Consider the following 11490-nt stretch of genomic DNA (forward strand, 5'->3'; position numbering starts at 1 on the left):
GTAATAATTTTTGACAAAGTTTCTTTTGTCTGATATAAATTTGTCACCTCAGCTCTCTTTTGGTTACAATTTGCTTGAAATATCTATTTCCATCCTTTCACTTTCAACTTGTTGTGTCTTTGGCTTTAAAGCAAGTCTCTTGAAGAAAGCATAAGATTGGGTCATTTTGAAAAAATTCATTCTGCTGGTCCCTTCCCTGAGATTGGAGAATTCAATCTACATATGTTTAAAGTAATTACTGATAAAGAAGGACTTATTTCTGCCATTTTTCTGTTTTCTATGTGTTATGTTTTTTTGGTCCTAATTTCCTCTATTACTGGTTCTTTTTGTTTAATTCATTTTTTGTTTACCATTTTAATTCCCTTATCATTTCTTTTTTTCTTATTTTTAAAGTTATTTTCTTAGTGGCTACCCTGAGAATTAAAATTAACATCTTAAATATATAATAATCTGTTTCTGAATTAATATTTAATTAGCTTCAGTGATATACAAAATCTCTGCTCCTATTCAGTTCTGCTTCCCTTTATGTTGTTGTTGTCATGTATTACATCTTTGTACATTGTGTGCCCATTAACAAATATTTATAATCATTGGTTTATGTATTTGTATTTATAAATCATATAGGAAAACAAAGGAGAGTTATAAACCAAAAATAAAATAATACTGGCTTTTATAGTTATCTATATGGTTACTTACCTGTGTCTTTTATTTCACCATATGGCTTCGAGTTATTGTCATCTGTCATCCTTATCAGCCTGAATGACTCTCTTTAACATTTCTTATAGGGCAGGTCTACGTGTGACAAAATCCTTCAGCTTTTGTTTATCTGGGAATATCTTCATTTCTCCTTCATTTTAGAAAGAGATTTATGCTGAATATAATTTTTTTTGATAGTTTTTCCAACACTTTAGGTATGTCACTCCCACAGCTTTACGGCCTCCCTGGTTTCTGAGGAGAAATTGGCTGTTAATAGTTTTGAGACTCCCTTTTATGTGATGAGCCACTTTCTTGCTGCTTTCGAGATTCTCTCTTAGTCTTTGATCTTTGGCAGTTAGGTTGTATATTGTCTAGGAGTGAATCTCTTTTCATTCATTCTATTGGTACTTCATTGAGCTTCTTGGCTGTGTAGATGAATATTTTTCATTATATTTGGGAAGTTTTCAGTCAATATTTCTTCAAATATGCCTTTTGTCCCTTTTTCTCTCTCTCTTCTACTTCTGAGATTCTCGTTATTTTTATGTTGGTATGCTTGATGGTGTTTTATAGGTGCCGGAGAGTCTGTTCATTTTTCTTCATCCTTTTTTCTTTCTGTTCTTCAGATGGGATTATCTCAATTAACTTAGCTTCAAGTTGACTGATTCTTTTTTCTGCCTTCTCAAGTCTGCCGATGGGTCTCCCTACTAAATTTTTCATTTCAGTTATTTTACCTTTTAACTCCAGAATTTCTATTTTTTTAAAATAATTTCTATCTTTTTATTGATATTCTCTTTTTGGTGAAACATAGTCTTATAGTTTCCTTTAGTACTTTAGAAATTATTGGGTTTTTTTTTAGGTTTTTAAACATATTTAAAATAGCTGATTTAAAGTCTTGTCTAGTAAGTCTAATGTCTGTGCTTTCTCAGGGACAGTTTCTATTGACTGTTTGTTTCCCCTGTGTGGGCCATACTTCTTTCTTTGCATGTCTCACAATTTTTTCTTTTGTTGAAACTGAATATTTAAAATAATATAATGTGGCAGTTCTGGAAATCAGATTATCTTTCTCCTCAGCATTGTTATTGTTGATGTTTGTTGTCGTTGTTAATGTTTATTTGTTTAGTGACTTCTCTGAACTAATTCTGTGAAGTGTGTATTCTTTGTCATGTGTGGCCACTGAAGTTTCTGCTCAATTAGCTTAGTGGTCAGCTTATGATTGGAAAGAGATTTATTTAAATGCCTGGGACCAAAAAGTTGCTCAATATTTGCTAAGGGTCTCTGAGTGTGTGTCAGGGAATGCCTTCAACTCTCAGGCAGATTACAATTCCACCTCAGCCTTCATTTGCTGCTTGAGAATAGCCTCAAGATTAGCCAGAGTGCGTGCTTACGACTTCCTTAGTTCAATTCTGAACATGCACACAACCGCTATGGAGCTCATGGTCTTCAAGATTCTCAAGAATATATTGGAACTTTTCAACACCCCTTACAAATATTTCATTCCTGAGCTTCTTGTTTTAAACTTTTTGGTTTGTCTACTGTTTGCTCCAACTCATACCTACATCATTAGGCAGCTGCAATGTTAAGCAATTAATTATCCATGATTGTTTTTGACCAATGACCTCAGGAAAAAGGTTCTTCACATTAAGTGAGCTTCAAGTCAGGACAGATAATGACAGCCTTGCAAGTCGGGAGTTCCAGAGAACCACCACATGGTTCAAATTATAACATTCTCTGTCAATAGGAATTTGAAAGTTCTCCAACTCTGATCTGCTCCAACTGGCTGCCAGGCTGCTGCCTTTTTAACCTGATTGCCAACTGTTGGTTTTTAGGGCTTCTATGGAGCTGGGGAGGGGAGAATGTGAATAGTGCACATTAAAGCACCTCAAAGATTGCTGTTCTTACTGTGACTCAACCGTTTGTCTTGAACAAATGCTCCCTGGATTGCTGCAAGTCTTTGTTTAATTTCCAGAGTTCTGAAAAAGTTGATTGTGACAGTTTTTATCTATTATCTATCTATCTATCTATCTATCTATCTATCTATCTATCTATCTATCTATCTATCTATTGCCAATGTTCTAGTTGCTTTTAAGGAGAAGTTAATTTTCAGAGGACCTTACTCTGACATTTGCACTGTTATCACTTGTCCATTTTTAAATTGGCATTCTCATTATTGGGTTGTAAGTATTCTTTATATATTCCGAATACAGAACCTTTGTCATAAATATGTATAATTTTCTCTCAGTTTGTGGCATACTTTCTCATTTCTTTGATGTCTTTAGAAAAGCAGAAGTTTTAAATTTTGATGAAGAAAATACATCAATTTTTTAATTATATGGTTTGTGCTTTTGGTTTCCTATCTAAAAAATCTTTGATATTTCAAGGTCATGGAGATTTTCTTCTATCTTTTCTTTTAGAAATTTTTAGTTTTAGCATTTACAATTTGTATGTAATATACACTATGTGTATGTGATACTTTCCAAATTAATTTTTGTGTGTAGTGTGAGATAAACGTTGGGATTTATTTTTTTCTGTTTGGCAATAGAGTTCAGCACGTTTTTTTTTTTTTTTTTTTTGCTGAGGAAGATTGGCTCTGAGCTAACATCTGTGCCCATCTTCCTCTATTTTGTATGTGGGATGCCTCCACAGCATGGCTTGACGAGCAGTGCATTGGTCCATGCCCAGGATCTGAAACTGCAAACCCCAGGCCACCAAAGAGGAGTGTGCAAACTTAACCACTGCACCACTGGGCTGGCCCCCCAAGCACCATTTCTTTGAAAATTCAATCATTTCATCATACAATTGGCTTGGTACCTTTGTTGAAAATCAATTTACCATTATATGTTACTCTATTATTTTACCCTCTATTTTGTTCCATTGGTCAATATATCTATCCTTATGTTATTTCTAGACCGATTTATTTACTATACTTTTATAGTTAGTCTTGAAATCAGGTTGTGTATGTTCTATATCTTTGGTCTTTATTTTAAAAGTTTTTTTGGCTATTATATGTTTTTTACATTTCCAAATAAGTTTTAGAATCAATTTAAATCTCTACAGAAAATCAGTTGGTATTTTTGCTGAGATTTCATTGAAAATATAGATCAACCTGGAGAGAATTAATATTTTAACAATATTGGGTCCTCCAATCGTTAAACTCAGTATATCTTTCTGTTTATATAGGATTCTTTGATTTTTCTCATAAATGCTTGTAGTTTTCTTCGTACAGATGTTATACATATTTTGTTAAATTTACCTCTAAATGTTTCATACTTTCGGATGCTAATGTAAATACTATTTAAAAATTTTGTTTCCACTTTCTGCTAGTGTATAGAATTAAGATTGATTTTTCTTCTATCATATTTAGTTTGTTGTTTTTCTATTATATTTAGTCTAATGATTTATGTATACTAATTTTTTGTCTAGCCAAACTACTGACTTCTGTTGTTTATAACAGTTAATTCTCCTGGAATATCCAGAAAAAAATCTTGCCATCTTCAAATAATAATTTTTACTCCTTCTTTTTGATTTATACTCCTTTCAAGGATTTCTATAGTCTAAAGGCTTTGATCAGTGGCTTCAGAATAATCTTAAGAATAATTTTGAGTGAGGTCATCTTTTTCTTGTTCCTGACTTTAAAGGAATGCTCTCAGTGTTTTCCCATAGGTACCTTATTGTTAAAAATTTTTTCAACTTGATCTGTCATGGACTGGAAGAGGTGAATTAACATTTACTATTACTATTGTGTTTCTTTTGTCTACGTATTTACTAATTTTTTTCACTTTATGAATACTAAAACTATACTACTGGGTATAGTGATTCTCCCTAAATATTTCACATTTCTGCATAGTCCAGTTCCTCTAAGAAAAGACTTTTATAGCCATTATATTTAAGGATGCTTGTATCAGCGTAGTAAAACATAGAGATATCTCCTTCCCTGGAGATGGTCCAGTGTAGTAAACATAAAGTCTTCTTCCTTCTCTGGAGAGGATTTTCTTATGTTCCAGAGTAGATGTTTCTCTCTACAGAGGGGAGTATGGACAGGTCACCAGTAACCTTATATAAGATCAGAGTGTCCTAATATTGGGATTCTTCTCTTGTAATGGACCTTGCTGCATGGGCTGCTACCAGCTGGTTTCTCTTGGTATTGTTTGGGTTATGATTGGCTCCCTATCCCAGAGTTCCTGTGTTAGCCCATAGATTTGGAACTTGTGGAAATGTTGGGAAAGGTAGTTAACTTTCATCCTGTCAATCCTCCTACTAACTTCTCCCTGTGGTTTAAATAACTAATGAGATTGGGAGAAGAAATTGAAAAAGCAATGTCAGACTTTTTGTTTACCTTGTCTTTTCATAGAATGGGTGTGTGCTTGATCTTTTTTTAAAAAGAATTCAAGATGGTAAGAACACTAGGGTCTGAGTCCTTATTTGATTTCTAGACGTAAGCTTAGAGTCCTGCCTCTCTCTTCGTTCTTGGAGATTGAGAGGCATAAAGCATCAATTCTGGATAAAAGAATCTGCTCTGTAGCCCAAAACCTTGCACTGGATTTTGTTTTCCTAAGATGTACACCTGTAAGGGGATATATCTGGAGATTCAAGTTATATTTACCAATGATAAAATTGGTATGCTCCACATCTTCCTGACTCCAGTGTCAATTTCCTAATTATTTAGGGAACATGTAGGGAAGGAGAGACACTGGCCTCAAATGTCCTCAAATCAGTGTGGATTCACTCAACTATCTTTTTCTCCTCCTCTTCTTTTCTGTACATTTCCTCCAAAAGATGGCTCTTTCAAAAATTTTTTTCTGCAATAATAAAGTAGCTTAGCTATTCAAAAATTGCAAGAGTACAGTACCTCTTAGGAGAAGACAGAAAAGGTTTTTATCCTGGCAGATTCCTTATACTCTCTTTGATAGAGGGATTTATACACTGTCAATTATGCATTTCTCCTGAATTTACATTTCTTTTCTTTTTTAATGTTGGGAATTTGAAAAGAAGTTTCTCAAAATGTGCAAAAGCAATATCAAAGATCTTCTTTTCAGATGTTTTCTCTTTAAGAAATACATGAATTAGAATCTTATTTATTTAATCATTTGAGACATTTTTCAATATCTTTCAGATATTGATATAATTAAGGAATGCCTTTGTATCTCACAAACATTTGCCACATCTTCTGCTATTGACAAATAAGAGAGAACGGTTGGTTTGCTTGTTGAACCATGTTGAGTTAGAAATCAATGTTCAAACTGGAAGTGCTTCTTTCCAATCTCTTTTAGGGCTTCCCTCACATCCTGGTTTCTCAGGCTGTAGATCAGGGGGTTTAACATGGGGATCATAATGCCATAAAACACAGAAGCCATTTTTTCTGGCTCTTGAGACTTGTTGGTCCCATGGTGCAGACACATGCAAGAGACAGTCCCGTAGAAAATGGTGACTGCTGTCAGGTGGGAGGCACATGTGGAGAAGGCCTTTTTCCTCCCTGCAGTAGAAGACATCTTCAAGATGGCAGCCAGGATATATATGTAGGAAAAGATGATAACCAACACAGTGAATGTCAAGTTAAACCCCACAAAGACTGTTAGTAACATGACGTTGAAGTAAATATTGGGGCATGAGAGGGCAAGAATTGGGGGTTCATCACAGAAAAAGTGGTTAATTTTATTGAATTTGCAAAAGTTCAATGTGAAAATAAAACTTGTGTTTACAGAGGCATTTAGGAAACCCATGAAGTATGAACCAACAAAGAGTTGAATGCAGACTCTCTGGGACATGACTGTTGGATAGCGGAGTGGATTACAGATGGCCACACAATGATCTACTGCCATAGCAGCGAGAATATAGCAGTCACTAGTTGCAAAAGCACCATAGACTAGTAATTGCACTATACATCCTATGAATGAGATTGACTGCTTTGTCCCTACAAAGTTTCGCAGCATCTTGGGAGCGATAGCAGAGGTGTAGCAGAGATCAACAAATGCCAGGTGTTGGAGGAAGAAGTACATAGGAGTGTGAAGGCAAGAATCAATCTTGATTAGTAGGATCACGCCAATATTACCCACTAGGGTGGCCACATAGATCAGTAGAAATACTATGAAGAGAATATGCCAAGACTTGTGTTGGCCAGCAAATCCCAGGAGAATGAATTCAGTCACTTCAGTGCCATTGTTTTGTTCCATGCCTAGCAAAGATTAAATATGTTGAACCTTGACATTTCCATTTCATAAATACATCTATTAAGGGATATATAAAAACATACTTTTTAAAACGATGCTTTCTTCTATGCTGTATACATTTTAATTAATATATCCCAATTTACACAAATACAAATCATTATGTATGAAAATTTTAACTTACCCATGGAGTTCTATATGATCTTGCTCTAACTTAGTTCCATATTCTCATGTTACTCTTTTTGCCTCCTAACTAATTCTGTTCTGACCATCATGGACTCATGGACATGTAAACTCCTTTACAGAAGTGTTTATTACAGTTTCTATGGTAACAGATCATTTTGTTTGTAAAATTTGCAAATGTAGTGGCCCAATATTTTTGTAAAAAGCAGTAAAAAGGTCTCAGCATTGTCAAAATTCTGTAATAGTTTAAATTCTCAATCTCACTTTCAGTAGTTATCTCACCATAGAGTACAAACAGAGAATCCAAGGATTGGTGCTGGTCCATGGACGACACATTGAGTAGCATGCTCTATGGTGTCCATCTATTATAATTTACCTATATAGTTTCCTAGTGATGCCTACAACCTGTCTCCACCACAAATAATTCAGTGTGAAAATTTTTCTAGGGCATACTATTAGGGACAAAAATTTTGAGTCTGAGAGTACACACACGTTTAACTTGACTAAGTATTTCAGGTCACTTTCCATAATGCATGCACTAGTATACACTCCTACTAATTGTGCATAGGAGTTCCCATATTTTCACTTCCTTGTGAACATTGGTATTTTCCTAACATTTTTTGGTCAGAAAAATAGGTATAAAGTGATGTTTCATTTTTATTAATTTATTTTTCTAACCAGAAATAAATTTGATTATTGTCTAATATTCTTAAAATTTGGGATTCTATTTTTCTGTAAATTTCCTCTTCATATTTTTTCCCAATGTTTCTATGAGTTATAGATGCTCTTTTTAATCTAGATTTGAGTACTTTGTTGTTGCCAAGTTTTTCTCACATTCTGTCATCTATTAACTTTGTTTATGGTGTCCTTCATAGATGAGAAATCCTTAAATTTGAAATAATAATTCGTCATTTTTTTGCCTTATAGTTTGTTCCTTGGAAAAAAAAATTGAATAAAGTCCATTCCTGCCTGTAGCTCATTTACCCAGGAGAGTCAAATATAATCACAAAACTTATTTTTCTTCTTGTACTGGGTCGCTGATACATGGTGTTTGTTGAACCGTAATATTTTATACCATATATATAATTTAAAAATAGTTATTTTGTGTTTAGTCTTTATATTTTTTTTTTTTAGCAAAAGCAGACTAAGTGGATAGAGAGTGATAGTTATTGGTATGTGTGTGTGTGCTTGTGAAAAAATAAAATATTTTTAAACCATTAAATGATTTTACTTGTTATTTTAAAATTTTATCACACAAACACTTGGCTAAATTATGTTATAGGAAAGTTCTACCAAATATTTATGGAACAACTAATTCTAATATTATATAAACTTTTTCCGAAAATCACAATAAAGAACATTTTCCAGTTCATGTCAATATAACATTGAAACCAAAATAAATAAAATACGTAAAAAGAAAATTGGAATCAATCTCATTTGTGAAAGTATAGAGGCAAACAGCCTAAAAAATACACATTCATTAACCATATCCATCCATGTATTAAGCAAACAATTGCTAGGGTCTCAAGGAGGCTCTAGTAAATAGGTATTCTCTTCCTTTTCCAAAATTTGAACAAGTTGAGAAATAAAAGACAGTGTATATATGGAGATCATAATACCACCTTTAGACACGTGGGGGAAGACTTAAAGTTTATTGAAGTCAAATTAGTTGTTTCCAATGATCACCATAAGTAAACAGGTTTATCTATCCAGTCTTGGTGGCAGTGACTGGGGCATTCTTCTTGCATATTGTGGGGAAGTGCCTCTGAAATGCAGGGAAAGGAGGGATCCAGCAGGAAGGCTGCTTCCTGAGGATAAGGATAGAGCAGGGCATGCCAGGTTGTTCTCAGATTTACCAATTAGAAATGTCACTCCACCTTTCCAGGAACTGAATGAATAAAATGGTGAGAGGAAGGACACAATTACACAAATCAAGCTCCTTTTGCAGGAGACAAACTTCAGAAGCAGGGAAAAAGTATTTTCCAACAGCAATCAAGACTTATTTGTATTTATCAACGGAATGAAAGTATTTTTTTTAACATTGGAAGTTTTCTTGATAATAATTTGTCATATTAAACATTAAAAGAAAAAAGTCATATGATCTTTTCAATAGATCAAGAACAAGTATTTGGTAAAATTCCATAAACTTTCATGATATAATAGAACAAAATTGGGAAGAGGTGGGAACTGTCTTAACTTGATGAAGGTTATCTACCACATTGAAGGACTAAACATTGTATAGTTACTAATAAATCATGAGACGCAGTGCCTATAAATTAAGAGACAAGACAAGGTTGCCTGTTATGACTGAATCTATCCAATATTTTTCTGAAGTCCTGGGCAGGGCAATAGGATATGCAGAGAAATTAAAGGTAAAATGATTATAAAGGAAGAAACACAACTATTTTTATTTTTAGTAAATGTAATTGTCTCTGTAGGAAATTGTAGAGAATTGACAGATAAATTCTTAGTGAATCTACTAAAGGCACTTGATACTAATTTAATATATAAAAATCCATTGCATTTCTGTTTACCAGAAATAATTAAAATAATGTTATTAAAATTTTTTATTTACAGTAACAACAAAAATAAAGTACCTAGATGTAAATCTAAGAATGTTCATGATCCTTATTGAAAAAATAAAGCTTTGTTTAAAGGCTTGAAGAAGACCAAACACAGACCAGGATCATGGATAGAAACTCAATGTTGTAAACATTACATTTTACCCTGTATTAATCTGCAAATTCAATGTAATTCCAATCAAATGCTTGAGAGAATTTCGTGTGAACCTTGATGAACTTATTATGAAAGTTATATGGAAATGAAAAGAACTAAAATTAGCTAAGACAATTCTAAAGAAAAGTAAGGTGAGAACTTGTCCTACTGGATATCAGAATTTATTATGAAGTGATAATAATAAAGACGACGTGGTACTAGTGCGAGGGTGGACAAATACATCAATGGAACGGAGAAAAGGAAATTATAAACAGGCCCACAAGTCTATAGGAGCTTTATGTATGAACATTGTAGATGTACACCAGTGAAAAATGGCCCAATAAACTGTGGTGCTATAAATGCTTATACATATGGAAAAATAATATTGTATTCTTACTTTGCATTTTACAAAAATAAATTCCAAATGGATTAAAGCTTTAAATTGTAAAGCTTTGAGAGTAAAACTTAGCCGAGTATCTAAGACTTAGATATGCAGAAAAAAATTTATACAAGACGAATACACAAAACATAAAACATTAAAAATTCAACTACATCTAAATGAAAAACACTAACATTATAAAAAAGAAAAGAGCATATACTGACTGGAATTTTACTCAGGGAAATTTGTTTGCAACACATACAAATGTAAAAGAATTAGTATGCAGTATACATAAAGTAATTTCTATAAATAACCCTAATGGAAAAATGCACAAAGGACATAAATAGGGTAATTATAAAAGAGAAAACCTAAACAGTCAATAGAAATATGAAAATATACACAACTCACTAATAATCAGTAGTTTATATTAATACTGCACTGAAATACAATTTTCACTCCTCAATCTAAAATGCAAAATTTGATGAGAGTGGCTTTCTGGTGGGAAGGTAAATTAACGCAGTCATGTTGGAGACAAATTTGGAAATATTAGTAAAATTAAATATATGCCTCCTTAAGGTCCAGAATTACCTTTATAGGTATATATTCTAGATAAATTCTTGACCACATAAACAGGGATACACACACACACACGCAAATACATACACATGCATTTATATGTATGAATATGTGCACATACATAAGAATGTTCATAGCAGCATTGTTCATCATAGAAAAAAGCACAACTATTAAATGTTAGTGAAGAATTAGTAAACTGGTGCTACAATATCTACATGGATAAATCTCTCAAATTAAATGTTGAGTAACAAAAAGAAAGTAGCAGAATTTAGATAGTGGCTACATAAGTGATTGTTACATTATTTTAAATATATAATTTTTATACTTTAATATGTGCAATAACAGAAATTCCTCGTAGAAGAAAAGAACATATCCTCAATTCACCAGTAGAGGGCTTCTTTACTCTGATGTCAGTAATGCCGGGCAGAGCTGTAGTTCCGTAGATGAGATGGTCAGTTTTAGACAAGAAAATGCCTTTAGTGGTGGGGGAATATAAGCAAATGAAACCTGTGGTTGATGTGGACATTCTGGGTCTTTCAAATATCTTGAGAAATAAACAGAGTGGGATAAGTCTGTAGTGATGGAACAAGAAACGATGCTCTTCAATTGAACATTTAGTGAGGGCTAAGTGACAATAATGTTTAAGTTGCCTTTTCAGGCAAATTTGCTGTAAAATAGATGAAATGCAGCCCTTTCAAGGAGGTTTCCACCCAGTGGGTAAAGGCACTTATCAGAGGAAGTTAGAATTGGTCATGAGTCCACTTGAACTGCAATCTTGAT

The 11490-nt window shown here is 33.3% G+C and overlaps 1 protein-coding gene across 1 annotated transcript; it reads right to left on the minus strand.

Moving 5' to 3' along the window:
• Positions 1-5921: 5921 nt before the first annotated feature.
• Positions 5922-6863, minus strand: LOC131395345 (putative olfactory receptor 5AK3). The gene has a single exon (XM_058527258.1). It carries the CDS (start codon positions 6861-6863, stop codon positions 5922-5924), a length of 942 nt encoding a protein of 313 aa, XP_058383241.1.
• Between the last annotated feature and the right edge of the window lie 4627 nt (positions 6864-11490).

This window comes from Diceros bicornis, chromosome 31, assembly GCF_020826845.1.
Source record: "Diceros bicornis minor isolate mBicDic1 chromosome 31, mDicBic1.mat.cur, whole genome shotgun sequence".
Classification (NCBI taxonomy): Eukaryota; Metazoa; Chordata; class Mammalia; order Perissodactyla; family Rhinocerotidae; genus Diceros; species Diceros bicornis.

What these genes read in the sequence shown, in the direction of transcription:
- LOC131395345 (XM_058527258.1), bottom strand. Translation starts at nt 6,863, where the DNA reads ATGGAACAAAACAATGGCACTGAAGTGACTGAATTCATTCTCCTGGGA.